Below are 24131 nucleotides of genomic sequence, written 5' to 3' on the forward strand. Positions count from 1 at the left end.
GGATCAAGCTCAACGGACGGCTATCGTCGCCAACAACAGTAAACTCGATTTTCAAGGTGAGGGTAACGTACAGACGTGACTCGCGGGGGGAATCTAATTCCGTTTCTGGTGGGAGGTGTCCTAATGGTCAGTGTGGGGGGAGGGAGGGGTTTGGAAAGGCTTACTGGCTACCAAGGAGGAGGATGGTGGGAGTCGAGAACAGAGGAGGGAGAGGGAAAGGTGTGTGTGTGTGTGTGTGTGTGTGTGTGTGTGTGTAAGGGAGGCAGGAGGGTAATACTGTATTGGCATGGAGGGAGGTAGGCTACACCCCTGTAGGAAGGGAAGGGAAGGGAGGGAGGTTTTAGGATGGAGGGGAATGCAACTCTGTATGGAGAAGGAAGGGGTGGAGTTCTATGATGGATGGAGGAAGATGCCTCTATGAAGGAGAGGGGTGGAGAGGACTTGGGGTGGAGGGGCATGAAGAACCCTGTGTAGCAAGGAGCAGGTATGGGGAAGAAAGGTAGGAAGGAGTATGAGAGAGAGAGAGAGAGAGAGAGAGAGAGAGAGAGAGAGAGAGAGAGAGAGAGAGAGAGAGAGAGAGAGATTCAGTGTTTGTGTAAAGAAAAGAAAAGGAGAGATTACGAAGGAGGGAAAACGTTGGTTTTGATGTCTGTATAAGGGAGTGAAGGGTGTGTGTGTGTGTGTGTGTGTGTGTGTGTGTGTGTGTGTGTGTGTGGGAGGGGGGTAGAACACCTCCGTGTCTGTATGAGGGAGGAAGACGTGGCTCGGTGTCAGTGTGAGGAGGCGGAGATGAGACTTCCTTATGAGTGGAGGAGGATGAGGAGGAGGACAGGGTAAAGCTCTGCCTCTCTCTACAGGAAGGCTTGAGGGGAGGACACGTGTGTGTGTGTGTGTGTGTGTGTGTGTGTGTGTGTGTGTGTGTGTAGAGTTACAGGGAGGGAGTTTTATACTCGTGCCACACATACGTACATATATGCAATCCAGCATACGCCACGCATCCATTCATCGAGCAACCCCAAAAGGGGACGATGAACAACCGCTGCCCTGTCTGGGACTCGAGCCGGGGATCTGTGTGTATGTGTGCGGGAGGAAGGGAGGGAGGTGTGAGTATGGGGACGCCCCACGGTACTAACATGACAGGTCGGGGTCGTGTAATGGCGAAAATTAATACCCAGTGATATATGATTTTCCACCTTTACTCCTCCATCCCCTGGCCTGACATCCATTACTCCGTGTCTCTCCCCCTGCTTCCCCCTTCCTCACTGCCCCCTCCTGCTCCCTCCCTCCCTCACCTCCTGCGCTCGGTAAGCTCTACGACACATCAGATGCGTCATGATGTACCATAACCCTGCCTTACCACTCTGGAGACTCTATGGTACACACCAGATGCGTCATGATGTACCATAACCCTGCCTTACCACTCTGGAGACTCTATGGTACACACCAGATGCGTCATGATGTACCATAACCCTGCTCTACCGCTCTGTAGACTCTACGGTACACATCAGATGTGTCATGATGTACCATAACCCTGCCTTACCACTCTGGAGACTCTATGGTACACACCAGATGCGTCATGATGTACCATAACCCTGCCTTACCACTCTGGAGACTCTATGGTACACACCAGATGCGTCATGATGTACCATAACCCTGCCTTACCACTCTGGAGACTCTATGGTACACACCAGATGCGTCATGATGTACCATAACCCTGCCTTACTGCTCTGTAGACTCTACGGTACACATCAGATGCGTCATGATGTACCATAACCCTGCTCTACCGCTCTGTAGACTCTACGGTACACACCAGATGCGTCATGATGTACCATAACCCTGCCTTACCACTCTGGAGACTCTATGGTACACACCAGATGCGTCATGATGTACCATAACCCTGCTCTACCGCTCTGTAGACTCTACGGTACACATCAGATGCGTCATGATGTACCATAACCCTGCCTTACCACTCTGGAGACTCTATGGTACACACCAGATGCGTCATGATGTACCATAACCCTGCCTTACCACTCTGGAGACTCTATGGTACACACCAGATGCGTCATGATGTACCATAACCCTGCCTTACCACTCTGGAGACTCTATGGTACACACCAGATGCGTCATGATGTACCATAACCCTGCCTTACCACTCTGGAGACTCTATGGTACACACCAGATGCGTCATGATGTACCATAACCCTGCCTTACCACTCTGGAGACTCTATGGTACACACCAGATGCGTCATGATGTACATAACCCTGCCTTACCACTCTGGAGACTCTATGGTACACACCAGATGCGTCATGATGTACCATAACCCTGCCTTACCACTCTGGAGACTCTATGGTACACACCAGATGCGTCATGATGTACCATAACCCTGCCTTACTGCTCTGTAGACTCTACGGTACACATCAGATGCGTCATGATGTACCATAACCCTGCCTTACTGCTCTGTAGACTCTACGGTACACATCAGATGTGTCATGATGTACCATAACCCTGCCTTACTGCTCTGTAGACTCTACGGTACACATCAGATGCGTCATGATGTACCATAACCCTGCCTTACTGCTCTGTAGACTCTACGGTACACATCAGATGTGTCATGATGTACCATAACCCTGCCTTACCACTCTGGAGACTCTATGGTACACACCAGATGCGTCATGATGTACCATAACCCTGCTCTACCGCTCTGTAGACTCTACGGTACACATCAGATGTGTCATGATGTACCATAACCCTGCTCTACCGCTCTGTAGACTCTACGGTACACACCAGATGCGTCATGATGTACCATAACCCTGCTCTACCGCTCTGTAGACTCTACGGTACACATCAGATGTGTCATGATGTACCATAACCCTGCCTTACCACTCTGGAGACTCTATGGTACACACCAGATGCGTCATGATGTACCATAACCCTGCCTTACCACTCTGGAGACTCTATGGTACACACCAGATGCGTCATGATGTACCATAACCCTGCCTTACCACTCTGGAGACTCTATGGTACACACCAGATGCGTCATGATGTACATAACCCTGCCTTACCACTCTGGAGACTCTATGGTACACACCAGATGCGTCATGATGTACATAACCCTGCCTTACCACTCTGGAGACTCTATGGTACACACCAGATGCGTCATGATGTACATAACCCTGCCTTACCACTCTGGAGACTCTATGGTACACACCAGATGCGTCATGATGTACCATAACCCTGCCTTACTGCTCTGTAGACTCTACGGTACACATCAGATGTGTCATGATGTACCATAACCCTGCCTTACTGCTCTGTAGACTCTACGGTACACATCAGATGTGTCATGATGTACCACAACCCTGCTCTACCGCTCTGTAGACTCTACGGTACACATCAGATGCGTCATGATGTACCATAACCCTGCCTTACTGCTCTGTAGACTCTACGGTACACATCAGATGTGTCATGATGTACCATAACCCTGCCTTACTGCTCTGTAGACTCTACGGTACACATCAGATGTGTCATGATGTACCATAACCCTGCCTTACTGCTCTGTAGACTCTACGGTACACATCAGATGTGTCATGATGTACCATAACCCTGCATTACTGCTCTGTAGACTCTACGGTACACACCAGATGCGTCATGATGTACCATAACCCTGCCTTACCACTCTGGAGACTCTATGGTACACACCAGATGCGTCATGATGTACCATAACCCTGCCTTACCACTCTGGAGACTCTATGGTACACACCAGATGCGTCATGATGTACCATAACCCTGCCTTACCGCTCTGTAGACTCTACGGTACACATCAGATGTGTCATGATGTACCATAACCCTGCTCTACCGCTCTGTAGACTCTACGGTACACATCAGATGCGTCATGATGTACCATAACCCTGCCTTACTGCTCTGTAGACTCTACGGTACACATCAGGTGCGTCATGATGTACCATAACCCTGCCTTACCACTCTGGACACCAGATGCGTCATGCTGTACCATAACCCTGCTCTACCGCTCTGTAGACTCTATGGTACACACCAGATGCGTCATGATGTACCATAACCCTGCTCTACCGCTCTGTAGACTCTACGGTACACATCAGATGCGTCATGATGTACCATAACCCTGCTCTACCACTCTGTAGACTCTACGGTACACATCAGATGCTTCAAGATGCAACATAACCCTGACCTACCGCTCTGGATACCCTACGGTACACACCAGATGCTACATAACGTACCATAACCCCGCTACAGCGCTCGGTAAGCTCTACGACACATCAGATGCGTCATGACGTAACCCACCTGACACACGCGGCTCTGTAAATGCCATGGTACACGCCAGATGCGCCACAATGTACCAACACACAAGCTACTCGTGGGAGCTGCCCTCGCCACTGCTCAGTACCTCTTGAGCAGGACGGTACGACCCTTAGGTATGATGTCTTGACCTTGGACCTGACCCTTACATACATGCGCATGTGTATGCATATATATACACACACGTATCAACACAACACCATCACGTCTGGCCACACTATAAGCGTCACATCTCTATGCAGACATCACATTCCTGCGTCCCATCATTCGTTCTTTTTTGTCACTCTTCATCTTACCCTAACATTCCTCTGGGCGTCCTCTTCAAGAACATTCTTCACACCACAAATGTTCGACCAGCGTCACAATCCCTTTCCTCTGGGAGGAGTGGGGGGATGGGGAGGGAGGGAGGGAGGGAGGGAGGGAGTGTGTGTGTGTGTGTGTGTGTGTGTGTGTGTGTGTGTGTGTGTGAGGGGGGGAGACGAGGGAGGGGAAAGGTTGGAACACCGTCGACACGAGGAGCCTCTCTCTCTCCCAGCAACACCTGTTGTTCCCACAGCTGCACAAATACAGGTGTGCACCAACAGGTGACAACCTAAATAACTTTACTTTCACTTTTCGCGAAGCACCTCCCCATGACGTAAACAACTGGATACTGGATCACCCCCAGATATTTGGATCCACAGTAGCATTTCTATATTACAAAAATAAATCATGTGTAAATCTGTCCATTATTTTATTTGTACGACAGATTACGTCACAATCGACGAACTATAGTGCAACAGCTCTATAACAATATGCGACTCCCCCATAAATTAATGACTGTGATTATTACAGTAATAAAACTGTTGTCTACTTGATCACGGATGAGACTTTTATCATTTATTTCAAACGACTTTCCTCCCCTCTGGTCGCCGTCAGTAACACGCCGACCGGACCGCAGAACGCCGCCTACAGCCCATTTATCTCTTCCGCGTGTGAAAATAGCTCTCCTCTCACCGCCCTTCTTTCCTCAAAAATCCCGCCACTGACCGCTCGGCATCATGACGAATGACATATTGGGAAACGGGGAATACTTGTGCAGTTTTTCTTTTTTTTTTATTCTGTGTAAGGACACATTCCTTCTGACGTGGCCTGCTACAATGGTTTGCAAAAGGTCGATTTCACTCTCGACTTCTGCTTATGCAGTTTACAGCAAAGCGGAATATGCCATAATTTTAAAATCATGAAAACAACGTACGTTTAGAATATATCTTAGTTCAGTGAACCCTCACCGACCACGTATCTTCAACGTATCTAAACCTTCCCACATCTCTAACATTTTCCGTGTTTTCAATTTTCTTCGCGTAATAACCTCCTTCCCATTAATTAGTGGTCAGGAACTCACGGTATCACATACCATAGCTAATCTAACTGTAAGTAACATTTCGCCCTCAAATGTTCAACTTACGTATTTCAAGACACATTCATTGCAGGAATGTCACAGTTTACCACTAAATATATACATCGAATAAAAACATAAACATTGAGGCAATCAACGAGGCTTATGCAGTTAATGGAATCTTCTCCTACAGTAATGAAAGGATAGTCAACCACAAGATAACTGTGAAACTTAAACACCGGCGGCAGCCTATCAAGTCCCGTGGCTCCCCCGCTGGTCAATGTATCCATAAATGACCTGATGGCGACGAAAAATAATTTCACCGTAGCAGCCTTCATCGCGTTGTGTCACTGAAAATATCTACCATATCATTAATATTCTCTTGAAATAAGAAGGAATAAAATCATCGATCAATAATCGTGTGGCCTCTATAACTTAAAACGAGGAGTATTAGATTACCCAAAACTATGTACCGAATCTTATTATTTTGGTTTTGTCAGATTTCAGAGTAGAATAAACAGGAATCTAAGTTTCTACAATGAAATGCCATTTACTTTACAGATGTGGTGACATTTCACCTGCACGGTTAACCGAAAGACCAGTAATAATGAACCGGGCCTTACATGCTACCGGCCTTACCGGAAGGGACGTGTGCAGGTCAGCACGGCCACACTGACACCTTAAAGATGTTTGTCCCCGACGTGCAAGCCTAACTGCAAGCCACGCTTTAAATAAACGGACAAGAAACATCATAAAATACACACGTGTCAGGTGGTATTCTTTGACAAAAAAAAAAGTAAAAATACAACGTACCATTTCTTGGATGACAGGGAATTTCCTAGCAACAGGACCATAGCAACAAAGGGACAACAGGACACCCGAGCGTTCATCAAAAGCTCAGCCAGGCAAACACTTGAACGCAAGCGGCTCGGCTCCTCCCGTGACGTAGCAGTGACATCACACAAACACAGATTATTGATATGCCAAGTGTCGTTACAAAGATATGCCAGCAGAGGGAATATAAAAAACTGACTATGAATCATCAAAATAAAATATAATATACGGTTTACCGGAAACCAGAACTGCTGCACGTAACAATAAAAAAAAAAACACGATAAAGTCCTGCACCGCCAACCTCCGCAGCCCTGCTTGTAAACGGCGATGCCATATCGCACGAAAAGTCTCTAACCATTGCGTCCGCCAGAGTAAACTCGTACTTATATTGTAATCCAATGCTTACGGAAATTTTGTAAAGTACTACGAGAGACCAAACTTACGTCCTCAGTCATTCTCAGCCAGCTAACAAGAGCCATGGCCTCAATCTAATTGAGATGATCGCCAAGCTGCCAAAGGCCGCAACATGCGACACCCGAGGTTCAATAATCCAAAAGCGCCGTGGCTGTAAGAGATCTTAACCAACTGTTACATAAAGAAATGTACAATGATGCCTATGATCATTACTGACTGCTTTAAATAAACTTCGCCTTCAATACTTTTAACTTGATCAATATTTTGTTATAATCCACAAAGGGCCGGTAAAATACTTGATGCATGAGCTGTCTTTACCTTTCAGTAAATCATTTTTCTTTCTCCTCATCTCTAAGCCCTGCACTCACACAGCGGGAAAAACTGCTTCTTAAAACTAATGTCCGACTAACAACATGAAAAAAAAAAATTTATATAGTGCACGTCCCAAAATTAAGAGATAGTAAATATAGAAATATTGAAGCGTGCTAGCTAGCGTCTCATAGCAGGCAATTGCCTCCGTGAGCGGCGGCTTGGAAGGTGGCTCCGTGAGTTTTAGCACTCGCTTTACGTGTGAAGGGAAGGGGTCAGGATCCTATTGATTTCCCGGGACCCATCAGCGTCCTGAATATTGCATGACTCACATGACGGCACCTAGGAATGTGCCCTTTAATTCCGAATATCTCTGTGCATTATTTCATGTTATTTTCAGTGGAGACAATGAAAAAGTACGAACATGCTAAGGAGCTGTGGAGAGTGGGAGGAGCACATTTAAAGCACGAGAAGGTGGAGATGCAAAGGTATGCGGCAGACATTACGCAACTGCCCGTCGCTTAAGCACCAGCGTTTTCAGTTGTCAGTCGACACTTGAGCACCAATCTTATCAGCTTGTAATTCTTATCGAGAGAAAAAAAAAAGTATAAACGAGAACTTGGTTGGCACTGAGACCTTTAAACGGGAAGTGTTGCTTCAGATTAACGCAATACATGAAACAGGATTCCAATGTTGACAGAGGAGAGCCATGTGGACCGCCCTTCCCCCACCAACACCCGTCCCCCATGGACTGGGGGAGGGGGGGGGGGGTGTTAGCAGCCGCTGGGTCCGAGCGCTGGAGGGAAGGTATGGATGGACGCACGCACGAACATAGATACACAATACAGACACACGCCCACACATATACGTAAAAAACACATACAAACACATCAGTACACGGTATGTAAGTACAGGCGCATCACAGCTTAAGGCTGTGACATCAACACGTATGTCGAGTGACGAGAGTCAAAGATGTGACACACATTCTACCATCATAAACCTCTTCAGGTGCGTGGCACAGATGCCTCAATATCATGTTATCTACTGCACGCGAGGCTGTTGTCACTTGTAAAAAAGAACACATCAGTGACGGGGATAGTCATCAGCTTTGTTCGCCAGGTCTACATAGCTGTACGTGAAGGGAACACACACACACACACACACACACACACACACACACACACACACACACACAAAGCGTCAGCAGTGTAGCGGCGAACATTTCTGACGTGTGACGCCCACGGCCCATGTGAGACGCCTGGGCGAGACAGCCAACTCACAGCATCCCAAGCTGTTCATCCTTCCCCTTGTGACTGGTCGGTAAATGTGTACCTGGCGTAAGCTTGAGTGTATCTTAATCATATTTCACACACACACACACACACACACACACACACACACACACACACACATATATATATATATATATATATATATATATATATATATATATATTTCTTTCTTCTTTCATACTATTCGCCACTTCCCGCCTCAGCGAGGTAGCGTTAAGAACAGAGGAATGGGCCTCTGAGGAAACATCCTCACCCGGCCCCCTTCTCTGTTCCTTCCTTTGGAAAAAAAAATGAAAGGGGAAGATTTCCAGCCCCCCGCTCCCTTCCCTTTTAGTCGCCTTCTACGACACGCAGGGAATACATGAGAAGGATTCTTTCTCCCCTATTCCCAGGGATAATAAATAAATAAATAAATATATATATATATATATATATATATATATATATATATATATATATATATATATATATATTCTTTGTTCGTCGTTTCTCGTGTTAGCGAGGTAGCGCCAGGAACGGACGATGACACAACCTCATTTGCACAGAGCCACGCCGCACTCGCTGTCATGTAAAATATACCGACACAAGAGCTCTCTACAACCATAGGACCCCTTTTATGGGGCTCCTCCAGCTGTGAGGCTCCACTTTAACCATTAGAGGGGAAATGATGGCCTCTTAGAGAGTGGGAAGTTGTCCGACACGACTGTACCCCTTTTTCTCCGTTGGCGAGACACAGCGTCAATGAAGATGACTTTTCACTTATAAACGGATTCCGATGTTATATATATATATATATATATATATATATATATATATATATATATATATATATAAGGTTAAGAGACGGGGCCTGGTAACACACTCGTATACACCAAATGACTGTACACAAGCCACGAACTATCCTCACCGAGACGGGTGACTGTTGCCGACTGAGGCTCCCTCACATTCTCCCGAAACACCTGTATCCTCGCTGCAGCTTCGTGCGCCGTGCACAGCACTGTTGACTCGGCCTTTCGTGAATATTTTCTCACGTTCTGGGGGGACGGAGAGTGGTCACCGCATGGGGGACAGTGATGGCTACTGTTGAGGTAAATGGGGATACTAAGTGGACACGGAGGGCAAGCGCTAGCGAGCGCCACCAGGGTACGTTTAACGAACTCTGTTATGGTGGATGTGGGCAAGCCTACTGAGCAGCTCTCCCATGACGCAAGGCAGTGAGGGAAATCTTGGTGATCACTGTCAGTTATACTTCTATTACAACGGTTTTATCTAAGTCGAGCTAGTGGGTCACTGAAAACAAGAAGAGTTACGTAACGTTACCTAACCGTGTGTGCAGCAGACACCACTGACGATGCTACTGTGTGCAGCAGCAGCAGCCGGTAATGTCAGGCCTCTGCTGCACACTACAGCACTGTCAGCCACACATGAACCATGCATGACTCGTGCCTGCAGGGGCGTCCTTCGTGACCTAGGGACAAGGTGCAGGGATTACCGCTGGAAGGCAGGTGGGGTGTCGGGTGTGCGGCAGATGGGATGTCGGAGCTGTGGGGTATCTGTAGTCATCTGGACGCGACCCGTTACTCGGGAGAGGCACAAGTTCCCACCTGCTCCTCACTCGCCAGCCGATGATGGATCTTGCCGTTCCAGAGTCACGGCGCCTTCCACAAGGGCAAGGCTTGGAGGCAAAGATGGAGGAAGGCAGATGCTGAGGAAGCAGTAAGGAGGGAAGGCTATTCAATACCACAAGACGACGACATATGTTAAGCTCAAAGTCTCATCAACATGTGTCCTGGAGACGATCTAGTGAGGAGCGCTGCATGAGGTGTGTTGGGACATACCACAGCGACACTACAATGCTACCACAACTGGAGGGGCATTAACTCCTGCCTTAAGAGGCGACGTCTGCACACATGACCCAATGTTTATTCAACGAGGAACAATCAATATGAAACCTACTCAACATGAGGTAAGTAGATATATCTTGTATTTCGTGGAAAGAGTCTCATTCACTTGTGAATTAAGGTCCCAGCTTGACTGTGCACGTCGGTACATTCCTTATTTCAAATTCCTTAACGAGATTGAAGGAAAGATACAAATACATGCACCAAAATCGCCTTGTTACAATAGCCACTGGCTTGGGGATACAAGCATGTTAACCATAGTCATATTGTTACAACACCCAAAAACCATGGGTACAGGTATCCCAGCCTTACTCATGCTGTTACAACCCCCACTAACCATGAGTTCAGGCACCCCATCCTCAGTCATGCTGTGGTACAACCCCACCAACCAAGGGTACAGACACCCCCCAGCCTTAGTCGTGTTGTAACAACCCCCCCCCCCCACTAATTACGGGTACTGGTACCGCAGACTAAGCCATGATGTAAGATCCTCCACCAACCTAATCAGATCACCTCGTGTCATAACACAGGTTCCTGCAACATCCAAAACAACATCATCATCATAAAACACATCTTAGTTTCCCCCACTAGGATTCCATTACGTAGATGATCAATGTATCACATGGGAGTCTGGTATGAAGGAATTATGAAACCTACAGTCAATCACATCATCATGTGAGGGCGGATGGGGTTCCCTCTCTCGTCCTCCCCAGCAATAATGTCAGGTATCGCCGTAGCCACCAGCACTGGGAGAAGGACCTCACCTTCTTCCCTGATATTTTCTGAAGATATCTGTCATCATACCAAGGGAGTCAAGCGGGCAAACACTTGTGACGTGAGCTTCAAAATCACACCTAGGTCCTGCAGGCCTCTCTCTCTCTCTCTCTCTCTCTCTCTCTCTCTCTCTTAGTATAACTCCACCGGGCCTTCTCCTCCTCATCCTTTCTCCAACAGCAAGTATAGGAACAGCACTTACCATGCCCACATGATTACGTAGCAGATGTGATGGTCTTGCGTTTACTGACTCTCCATCTCCCAGTCTGAGCACAGTCCACCCTAATGTCCTCGCCCCCCCCCCCTGCAGGAGTACACAGATCAATGTAGTAGGTGAACACTTACCGTCCCTGGACATGCCTAAGGCGAGACACTTCTGAAGGCGGCAGTACTGGCAGCGGTTTCGGTTGACGCGGTCCACGACGCAGTTCTTCTGGCGGGGGCACTGGTAGTTCACCACCGAGGACTGCGACCGGCGGAAGAAGCCCTTGCAACCCTCGCACGTGATGACGCCATAGTGCACACCGGAGGACTTGTCGCCGCACACTTTGCAGGGGATGATCTCGATCTGAGCTGTGGGTAGGCAGGGCACATCATGGTTAGTAGGCGGTCATAGAGGGTACATGGCAATACTCTGTCCCATCCATCCAAACACACACACACACACACACACACACACACACACACACACCAACTGGACATGAGCCGTGCCAGAGTAACACAAATAATGATTACATACACAAAAACGGCAGATCATTCAGCCACACACATTTCTCCTGCCCGTTCGACATTTCGAGGAAGACGACCCAGAGTGAATGAGACCTGACGACACGTCACCATCTACGACAACATTCCTTCTGATTACGACAGTGTCAAGACGATGACACTGACTTCACTCAACCACCAAAACACGACCAGCTACCTCTTTATGGCTAACAAGGTCATCATCAGACGTGAAGGTCATAATGCGTGGGTGACTGGAGGTGCATCCTAGCCAGCATTTCCATCACACTTCAAGTAGGGAGGAGACTCAGACGAACCGTCTTCAATCTGACGTACATATTCCCCAAACATACATGTACCATGGAGCTGTGAAAGCTGTGACATCAATCAACCAAGCATAAAAATCCCATGGATTAATCTGAAACACGAATATATCTATAGTCACACGTGTATATGACAGAAAGAGCTCATTAACTCAATCCATCGGAAACAGTCCATTTGGAGCAATTTATTAAGTGGATTAGCGTTGCACAGGATACCATGATCCCCTCCGTGCCTGGGAACACTGCTTCAGGATCACGCTCACCCAAGACACTGGATAATAATTTTTTTAATTCTTTTCGTATGTGATGAGCTGTACTATGGGAGGTCGGGAGGGAACGGGAGGAACACAAGACATACGCACGGGTGAAGTACCGCACGTACACCACCGGAACGCCACCGTGTGGTAAAGGCTGTATGTAACTTACCTCCCTCCACACCCTTCACCCAGAACCATGGTCCCTGCCTCCGCCCTCCCACCCACGCCAAACCCATCACCATCTTAAAATCCTCCTCCTCCTCTTCCTCACCATTTAGAGCTACCTTGCATGTCCTATCACCCCCGCCGTATGTGTACACCGCCTCTACACCAATTGTTACAGTCACCTCTCCCCCAACTGACCATACGTACATCCCCCTCTGAACCTCAACTCCATTCCTCCCACCTTACACTACTCTATCCCTTGTGCACTTACTCCCCACTCCTTCTCTACGCCAGCCCTTCTATCCCTGCCTCTTCTGCTCCCTCCATCGTCCCAGTACATCCAGTTCCTCTGCCTTCTTCCCCTCCCTCACACATACTTCTAATAATCATTAGGCAGTTATAACAAATGGCCCTTCGAAATAATCCTTACCAACCTGCTCTAATTAATAGTGGGTCTTCCAAACTATTACTGTGACCCTGTAATAAGCCACGCCATGTTCCACCCCATCAGTAAATATTCCACCTCCTCCTCCACCTCCTCCAATACTCATCACTTTACCGCTACCCGAACCCCCTTAGAAGGGGAAGCACCGTTCCCTTCCCCCTTCAAGAGAGAGGCGTTCCCTCCCTCATCCTTTGTGAGGAGACAAGCTTACCCATCCTTAACTTTAGCACCAGGCAACCCACCCTCTCATACGTCTCCCCCTTTACGGCTGGCCTACCCCCCCTCCCCAGCTTTTCCGTCATGAAAAGCCCTCCTCTTCCCCCCCTCCCCCTCACCACAGGGGTTCCCCACTGCCCATCAGGGGATAAGGTTGGGCTAATCCACCAGACGCTGAGGCTGGACTCAACCATGTCCACCAGACGCTAAGGTTGGACTCATCAATGTCCACCAGACGCTGAGGTTGGACTCATCAATGTCCACCAGACGCTGAGGTTGGACTCATCAATGTCCACCAGACGCTGAGGTTGGACTCATCAATGTCCACCAGACGGTGAGGTTGGACTCATCAATGTCCAACAGGGGTTGGGTTTAGACTCATCACCATCCACCAGAGGATTAGCTTCGACTTACCATCACCACCATCCACCACAAGCCAGAGGTACCAGTCATGATCTTCCTGAGGTTTGAGATTAGACGAGACGTCAAACGTCTCGGAGCTGGACGGGAGAAGCAAAGTAATATATTTAAGATGTTGCGTGATGAGACTCCTACAGGTTCTGGATGGCAAGCAGGCCAGGCCAGGCCTAGCTGGTTGGCCCACCTCATGAATGTGCAACCATCATCTTCCACTGCACACATCAGCCGAACATACTCTGACCATACAGTTATGCATCACTGGTCGAGTGGAGTCAGGGTTCAAAGCCTTCCCAACTTTTGCATTATGTGAGGAAAAATTTGAGGTGTCAATTACAGCAACACGTGTGATGACATTGAAGAGATGGATGAATAAATTCACAGACAGATAGATACATATACAAACAGACAGATGTAAAGATAGAGTGATAGACATAGAACGAGAGGGTGTTACGTCAGCTTAGGTTAAAATGGAGGTTTCCACCCTCCATCGACCCCTTGAGCACGACGGCACGACCCTCGAGCACGTCGGCAAGACCCTTGAGTACAACGGCACGACCCTCGAGCACGACGGTACGACCCTTGATCACGACGGCACGAACCTTGAGCACGAGGTTGGACTCATCAATGTCCACCAGACGCTGAGGTTGGACTCATCAATGTCCACCAGACGCTGAGGTTGGACTCATCAATGTCCAACAGGGGTTGGGTTTAGACTCATCACCATCCACCAGAGGATTAGCTTCGACTTACCATCACCACCATCCACCACAAGCCAGAGGTACCAGTCATGATCTTCCTGGGGTTTGAGGTTAGACGAGACGTCAAACGTCTCGGAGCTGGACGGGAGAAGCAAAGTTTTATATTTAAGATGTTGCGTGATGAGACTCTACAGGTTCTGGATGGCAAGCAGGCCAGGCCAGGCCTAGCTGGTTGGCCCACCTCATGAATGTGCAACCATCATCTTCCACTGCACACATCAGCCGAACATACTCTGACCATACAGTTATGCATCACTGGTCGAGTGGAGTCAGGGTTCAAAGCCTTCCCAACTTTTGCATTATGTGAGGAAAAATTTGAGGTGTCAATTACAGCAACACGTGTGATGACATTGAAGAGATGGATGAATAAATTCACAGACAGATAGATACATATACAAACAGACAGATGTAAAGATAGAGTGATAGACATAGAACGAGAGGGTATTACGTCAGCTTAGGTTAAAATGGAGGTTTCCACCCTCCATCGACCCCTTGAGCACGACGGCACGACCCTCGAGCACGTCGGCAAGACCCTTGAGTACAACGGCACGACCCTCGAGCACGACGGCACGACCCTCGAGCACGTCGGCAAGACCCTTGAGTACAACGGCACGACCCTCGAGCACGACGGCACGACCCTCGAGCACGTCGGCAAGACCCTTGAGTACAACGGCACGACCCTTGAGCACGACGGTACGACCCTTGATCACGACGGCACGAACCTTGAGCACGACGGCATGACCCTTGATCACGACAGCACGAACCTTGAGCACAACGGCACGACCCTTGATCACGACGGCACGACCCTTGAGCACGATGGCACGACCCTCGAGCACGACGGCACGACCCTTGGCAATGATGGCCTGACCTTTAATCTGATCCTAAACACTCGTGTCAAAGGTCACGACATCACAGCCAAGAGTCGTATCGTCGTGCTCTTATCAGAGGGTTAAGTAATTCGGTCGTGTTTGAGGACCGTACCTGTCGCTGGCCTCGGTCGTGCCTAAGGGCCGTACCCGTCGCTGGCCTCAGTCGTGCTCAAGGGCCGTACCCGTCGCTGGCCTTGGTCGTGCTCAAGGGCCGTTCTCGTCGCTGGCCTCGGTCGCGTTCAATCACCTTCCCGATATACTAAAGGGTCGCGTCGTCGTACTCAAGGATCGTAACGTCGTGCTCAGCGGTCGTACGCGTCTTGCTCGGGTCGCACCGTCGAGTTCAACGGCACTGCAGCACCTCCCCACAGCACATTACCAGCCTGGCCTCTGACCCTGGCCGTACCTGAAGGTTTCCAAACTGCTCTCGTGGTTCGTGTCGACAGCACGGCCTGAAGCACGTCCGCACGTACTTCAAAAATGTACTTACACGTCCCTCCGGAAGAGGGGGGGAGGGGTCAATAAACAGGATGGTGAGCAATGGAAACACGTCACATAAACCTGCTCTCGGAGTAAATAAATGATAACAAAAAAATTGTACAGCACTATGTTGGGGAATGACATGGCGGACAACTTAGTATACAGAGAAAAACATTCCTCTCTCTCTCTCTCTCTCTCTCTCTCTCTCTCTCTCTCTATATATATATATATATATATATATATATATATATATATATATATATATATATATATATATATATATATATATATATATATATATATATATATATATATATATATATATATATATATATATATATGATCCTTAAGAACGACGGCTCGACCATCAATGGTCGTGTTAATGGCCAGGCCGTCGTGCTCAAGGGTCGCACCGTAGTGCTCCAGGTGGAGGAGGTGGAGGTGGTTGGGCGGTAAACGTTTTCTAATTCTGCGACACTCATCATACGCGGAATGATACACCTCATACATAGTCTGGCAAACACAAGACACACACCACATCACAACCAGTCCCAGAGCGCCAGTAGGGGAAAAAGAACAAGAACAACAACACACGCGCGCGCGCACACACACACACACACACACACGCCTCCCGTTACTTCAGTATCTCGGTGTAAGTAGGTAAGCATCTCAAAATTATCATGGATGAGGCATGACCACTACTGCCTGGTGACCTCACAGCGCGGGCTGGCGAACCGCGGGCCTGGGCTCCGTGACATCACCGCCCGCGCCAGCCAATGGCAGGTGCGCCTCCCCGTGCGGCAGGGGCACTGAACCCTCTCCGGTCATTCCACCGACGTCGGGAATGAGAGGAAAACTCCTGCAAAACTTGGAACGCCCGGGATTTCACCGCACGCCACGCCCGGTGAGTGCCTTCGTCGCCAAGTCTCTCTATAAGTCACCCAGTAAAATAATTTCCACCCGCCTTAAACCAAATCGTCTCCTTGACCAATGGAAAGCAGGGACTCATGACGTCATGGCGTACACGGGCCAATGGACGGCGTGGGGTAGCGACGTGCAGACTTGGGGGAGGAGGGGGGTTGTTGGCGGTGGTGGTGGTGGTGGGGACTTGTCGATATAGCTCGGGGGCAACGACCCCACCACCTCCACCACCACCACCACAACACGACTGGCAGAGGGACAAAGTTTCACAACCTATGTTGCACTCTGCCACTTATTGCATAACACCGGCAAATGTTGTAACAGGATAATACATCTAATCGACAGCACTGGTCTCTCATGCCTGACGTAGGAGAGAGAGAGAGAGAGAGAGAGAGAGAGAGAGAGAGAGAGAGAGAGAGAGAGAGAGAGAGAGAGAGAGGACTCGTGGCACAGCTCTGGACGAGGGGGAGGAGGAGGTCAATACAGCGATACACAGAACTTTAGGAGTGCCCGGCTGTATGGTCGGCAAACATGCATCAAACACACGTCCGCTACACCGGGGGGTTAGTAGCGTGTGTGTGTGTGTGTGTGTGTGTGTGTGTGTGTGTGTGTATGGTGGATCCTGAGGGTTAATGAACTGGCCATGTGCCATGTGCCCAACCTCTCTCTCTCTCTCTCTCTCTCTCTCTCTCTCTCTCTCTCTCTCTCTCTCTCTCTCTCTCTCTCTCTCTCTCTCTCTCTGGCACTCCCTGGCAGCCATACCTCACTTACTTCTACTCTCGCTTTCACCATGGTTGTCTCTCCCTCTGTTTATCTGTTGGCCCTCCCTCCTTTCTGTTACGTGTGTGTGTGTGTGTGTGTGTGTGTGTGATTCCCTACTAACTGGCACCACCATACAACTTGTTAAACTCCTCGTGCAGCAGGCAAACACAACTTCATTAACTACCTTATTCAACGCCTTTCAACTACGTTCACACTACAGGATTACTTCTCTGCCATCATTCGTAACACGTGTCTACCAGACCTTGGCTCCATATTTTGGTCTCTTGCTTGTCCTATGCTGGCATCTTCCCAGAACCACGTTCCGTGTTTCTCTAAGTAACCAGTCAATTATACCTCCTTGGAGTGTTCACCGGCGGGGGCCCACAGCACTTGAACATTCAGTAGTACTGCCTTAAAGCTTCTCGATTTCATGCCTGCTGTCTGCTTTATCCACGTCTTCAGGTCACCTTATTTCATACCTTCACCACTCTTTAACAGTTCTGTACAGCTTTTCGTAACAATTAAGTGTCTTGCTAAATTTCGTGTGACGTACTCTGGTTCTTCTATCCCGACATCTCTTGAGGGAAACTGTACACACCTCCACGTCATCGAGATTTGAAAAACTTGAACGTTGTGATGAGGTCACCCCTCACTCTTCTCTCTTCCATGGTGGGTCCTTTCCCTGTAACTCATGTACTTGCGTGCGTGCGTGTGTGTGTGTGTGTGTGTGTGTGTGTAACGAGATAATACTGGAGCCCCTTCCAGCAAAACCGATCTATTTCCGGTTCCCTATGAACACAAACGAAGTTATTCTGGCCTCCTCTTCCTTCTCCTCACTCTTTAGCATCAGCTCCTCCTCCTCCCCCAGCCCAGCCACCCGTTCAGTGACGCAAACCTGTTTGTGACGAGGATAGTCGGTGCGCTAACCATTTCCGGATCGAGTCTTCCCCACCCGAACGGACGTTTTATTACATTCTCCTCTCTCTCTCTCTCTCTCTCTCTCTCTCTCTCTCTCTCTCTCTCTCTCTCTCTCTCGCATACGGCTAGCGATACGCGCGCTAACCCTGACACGTGGCGAAATCTAATCGTCCGTACTCGTAAGCACTTAAGTACTCTTGTCAAGCCAAGATCTCGTCAATGGTGCTCGTAGAGAGGTTCCTCCCCTCACCCCTTTTCTCTCTCTCTCTCTCTCTCTCTCTCTCTCTCTCTCTCTCTCTCTCTCTCTCTCGTGCTGGACAGCACTAGGGTACGTGTCGTTGTCACACCCTGGCACTAGGGTGCGTGTCGCTGTCACATCGCGGCGCCGACGTCCACCTGGCCGGCAGCTGCAGGTCATTCATTCCCTGGTCTTGGTGAGGCCTGGCTTGCCGCTCCCTCCACCAGCCTCCTGCTGGCACACCCCGCTGTATCACAGGTGACGCGCTGGTGGTCAGCAGGCAGCGAGTGAGCGGCAGCAGGCCGGCCGAGTCTGTCACACTACGGGGGCCCCTTCCTTCACGACCGTGCAGACACGACGGTACGATTCCTGGGGCACGGGAATCTTCAGCAGGACTGCACCACCGACCCCTTCGCCGCAGAGGCACGACACCCTGAGCACGACGGTGCAATCTTCACGAATAATGACCCCGGCCTTTTACCTCGCTCTTAAAGTTAAGGTCAAAAGTCAGGCCGCCACACCCCACGGGGGTCGTCCCGACGCGTCGCGCTGGGAGTGAGGAAGAGGGAGAGGACAACCATGACCTGGGGAAAGATGCCTTCAACACAACACGACGGAGAGAGAGAGAGAGAGAGAGAGAGAGAGAGAGAGAGAGAGAGAGAGAGAGAGAGAGAGAGAGAGAGAGAGAGAATAACTAAACAGTAGCCAACACAACTCGGTTTTAATTTAATACCCCGCCTCCTCTTGATCGCACCGAGTCGCGCAACACTTGCCCCACCTGTTGAGGCGTGAACATCTGCACCTGGCTAGGTATTCCACAACCCCACCTCCTCCTGCAAGAGTCATCTTCCGTGGCCTCCCACAGTAGGAATCTACCTCATTATCCCTCCAACATTCTCCCCCCCCGCCCTCACGACCCCTCACTCGCACTCGCTTCCACTCCGCCTCTCATGTCCTCTCCCCGGAGCTCCACTCCCCCACCGTAGCTTGCCTCACTGTTCACGGGCACTACTCACACCTCCATGCACAAAGCCCCGACCACAGGGCCTTATCAGGCGTACCATAACCTCCGGCGTAATTTCCCATACAACGCCATGATGGACGCCTGGACCTGCCCACACTGCTGCCTGCCGTCCTCACTAACAGTCCACTACGCTTACCATCCCTGAATCATTCACCAAATGAATCATAACTTAACCATCAGTATGACTCAGTGGTTCCTCTTACACACACACACACACACACACACACACAAACATATATATATATATATATATATATATATATATATATATATATATATATATATATATATATATATATATATTCCTTCTAATCTACGGGGAAATGAAACATGTTATGTTCGTGTAATGATCACATCATCAGGGGAAATACAAGAAAGGAATTTAACGTCAGTTGATATACAAGGAAGAGACATAGCTGGCAACGTCTCTTCCTTGTATACCACATAATCCCCTCCTACGGTAACAAACCCTCCTACCATTTGCTTCGGAAGATGGTTAAGCTAACTGGCTAGTCTACGCGTACCCAGCTCCCAAACTTATGATAGGAGGTTCGAATTAAGCTTGCTCTTGAAGGGCATTATATGTTCTATGAATGTGCGCTCTCAATGCATTATATTCATATCAATCTATCTATCTATCTACCTATCTACATATCTATCTCTATATATAAGCTAGCGTACATGTATCGACATACGTAACGCCAGAGGCGGTTGAATGTGTAAATTTGCCTGGGCCTTTCCGACACCAGAGCCAAGTGCTGCAGCCCGTAGGCCCGAAGGCGACGTCGGTAGTGTGGTGTGGTGTGCGCCAGGCTCGGCCCTTGCCTTCCCAGAGCCTCTACTGCGCAGTTGTGGGCCTCCCTGACCGACAAATGACCGACACGCCGACACAGGAAGCCCCTCCTTACGCCGACTACACCTGCTCCCCCAGGGGAAGGGTGGCACGCCCACACCACGGAATCCCACAGCCTTCAACACAACACATTAAGAAAGCCGTCAAGATCCCATTAATCCCACAGTATCAACATAACTGTGCAGGGTACGGTCGGCCGCAAAGGACGTTTCTATCCCTCCTCAACACAGCGGCCGCCTCAACGTTCGCGGAAGGTAGAACTTTGCATTCAGTGAGGGTTGTGTGGTAACCTACATGACTGTGGCGGTGAGGGAGTAGAATGCCAGGGAGAGCCTTTCTACCCACCCTCACGACACACCAGCAAGGAATATGCTGTCAACATGTGTACAGCCAAACATGAAACTAAACCCTCATCAAATATAACCATATATATATATATATATATATATATATATATATATATATATATATATATATATATATATATATATTGGAAAGGATCACAATTTTGCGCGTGATCAAGATATTCCTATGAGTCGTGTTTCATTTTCCCCGTGGACTCATAGGAATATATATATATATATATATATATATATATATATATATATATATATATATATATATATATATATATGTGTGTGTGTGTGTGTGTGTGTGTGTATGTGTGTGTGTGTGTGTTAGCGGACTCCGCCCGCAAGCGGTAATATCGAGAGCGGGAAAGTCACCTCTGACGATGCTGTATCATGATCAGCCAACAGGTAAAGGGTAAAGTGTCGTCGAAGTCTTTTCCGCTCCGAAAAGAAGACCAAACGACACTGCTTCCTCGTGGAGTGCAGCCTAGAGGCTCAAGGAGCCCCACAACGGGTGTCCTGAGGTTATGAACACACATACACACACACACACACACGCACACACACACGATTCACGCACGGACCCGTCCAGATCCAGGTTCGAATCCTGTTGACGATAGTCTTCCCATTTCTAACTCCCTTCATTGGGATTAGTAGATAAACTGGTATCTTGCAAAGCAGGGATATCATATATATATATATATATATATATATATATATATATATATATATATATATATATATATATATATCCCTCAGGACCCGTTCTGCTGGGATTCGTAGAGTATCAAGACTGGCCTATAATTAGCAGGAAGGAAGGACGACAGAAGTTACAAGTTGTTCGACGAGACTGTACTTCACCGATATAACCTTGCTGAAGGTGACTTCTCACTCGCGGCGTTACCACAAAGCAAGCAGAGTCCGGTAACGCCTTATATATATATATATATATATATATATATATATATATATATATATATATATATATATATATATATATATATATTTATATATCTATCTATCTATCTATAATATATATATATATATATATATATATATATATATATATATATATATATATATATATATATCATACTCGGCGTTACCACAAAGCAAGCAGAGTCCGGTAACGCCTTATATATATATATTTATATATCTATCTATCTATCTATAATATATATATATATATATATATATATATATATATATATATATATATATATATATATATATATATATATCATACTATTCGCTATTTCCCGTGTTAGCGAGGTAGCGTTAAGAACAGAGGACTAAGCCTTTGAGGGAAATCCTCACTTAGTCCCCTTCTCTGTTCCTTCTTTTGGAAAATTAAAAATGAGAGGGGAGGACATTATACAACTATATTAGACATTAGGCAACTATATATCGTTCTCTTTGATATAATGAAGCTATAAAAAACGAAGTAATGGATCTCTCTGTCATGACCCAAGTGTCATTTCCTATGTATAATGATTACAACAATCCTGCAGTATTGGACACAGACCGTAATGAACATCACAGATCTGTCTAGCTGTGCCAACCGATCACGTAAACAAGGAAACTACCACAAACACAATATGTTATAATGTCGTCTGGCTTACACCACCAGTGCGTGGGGGTTAGGCGGGGCCTCAGATTTTCTCACTGCCACATATTTTCCTGCAGTTACTCTATGGTATACTACATAAACTCTTTAACAGTGCAGCTCATTAATCACATCGTCTATAGCGTACCCTGCTCTTTTTTTCCTCTCTCTCTCTCTCTCTCTCTCTCTCTCTCTCTCTCTCTCTCTCTCTCTCTCTCTCTCTCTCTCTCTGTTACATATGAGTGAACATAAATCAAGAACTTACACAATACGATGCACGTAGTAAACATCTTGTCATTGGTTAATCTCACCCACCGCAGCTGAGCTCATCTTGGATCGACAGGTGGGTGCACTTAAGACCCGCTACTGTAACTCCACCATCACTTTATAGACACAATCGATACTGCTACCACAGACACTCGGCTTAATAAAGTCTTAGTTCTAATAAGAATTAGTTTTAGGATATACAGAAGTCGTCTGGAGGACCATAAAAGTTTCCCAAGATACGTTCGCGCGTCGGATATGGTCTACTCCGAACCCCGTTAATAGACCACCTAACGGGACTCCTGAACGAACCGCTACGCCGGGCAGAAGAATAGTCACGCCACTTCATAAGCTCCTTTCAGGGTCTTAAATTGCTTTCTTCTCATACACAATCACTTATAGAAGAGATATAAGGTCTTACATTACTTTAGCTCAGATAACTGATCTTATTAAAACGAGAAAAGGGGATGAAGTAAGGGATTTGAAGAACAATTGGAATGAAGGTTTGGCAAGCTGTAAATTCCAAGGTGTTTATTGGTGGAGGGCCAGAGTGTATGCTTCACTACGTGGAGTTGCACAATTTTTCCAGCATCAATTATTCTTCCAAAATAATCTAAGCAACTCAAAACCTCGTCTACTGTCGTAACAGATCAAGACAAAACTGAAATACTTTGACGATGATGACTGTTAAGTTGAAATTAGAGTATTACCTGGAATCCCCAGGTTTTCGCCAAACTTAAACATGAGCATGATTTTTAGACACTCCCCCTTGCTTCTTTGCTAAACAGATAAGGCGTTGGCTTAGTAAAACTACTTACGGGATTACCAAATTAACGGAACACGTTAACGCAGCAGTGTTACCATATATAATAATAAGTCACATAGTCTCACGTATCTAGTTACTGATGATGTTTACTAATCTGCCATAAACAACAAAGAAAAATAGGATCACAACTTGTCATTTTACACAATAAGGACGCCTTTCTGGCAATAACTTTCGTCATTGTAGATTTGGCTAACAGATTATAGTAGAACAACCTCCACCCCCCCCCTTCCCCCAGGAGCCAGACTATATTTATCTGTGTAAAGGTATGTTCGTGAGCCTAGTGGGTATGTGTTTATACGATGGTGTGTGTGTGTGTGTGTGTGTGTGTGTCTCACCGTTATAACTGTAGAAAGATGAGCGGCAAGACCATAATACCACGTAAGGTTATCGGGTAGTATCCGATCAAGATCTGATTACATTCCCAGGCCCGCTCCTACCACGTAAACAAAGAACTTAACTCCCTGGTCCTCGTAGAGGTCAA

General features: G+C 47.6%; 1 protein-coding gene across 9 annotated transcripts in view; it reads right to left on the reverse strand.

Moving 5' to 3' along the window:
- The window catches only part of LOC139762306 (probable nuclear hormone receptor HR3), a 608088-nt gene that overhangs the window by 58441 nt on the left and 525516 nt on the right, over nucleotides 1-24131 (reverse strand). For 8 of the 9 annotated variants that reach the window (XM_071686920.1, XM_071686923.1, XM_071686919.1 and 5 more), the window contains one exon: nucleotides 11578-11805. In XM_071686920.1, coding sequence (XP_071543021.1) covers nucleotides 11578-11805 — 228 coding nt within the window. Of the gene's footprint in view, nucleotides 1-11577; nucleotides 11806-22825; nucleotides 23089-24131 lie in introns of those variants that run through there. The other variant, XM_071686922.1, reaches the window with a different exon arrangement.

The sequence above is a fragment of the Panulirus ornatus genome, chromosome 43, assembly GCF_036320965.1.
Source record: "Panulirus ornatus isolate Po-2019 chromosome 43, ASM3632096v1, whole genome shotgun sequence".
NCBI lineage: Eukaryota > Metazoa > Arthropoda > Malacostraca > Decapoda > Palinuridae > Panulirus > Panulirus ornatus.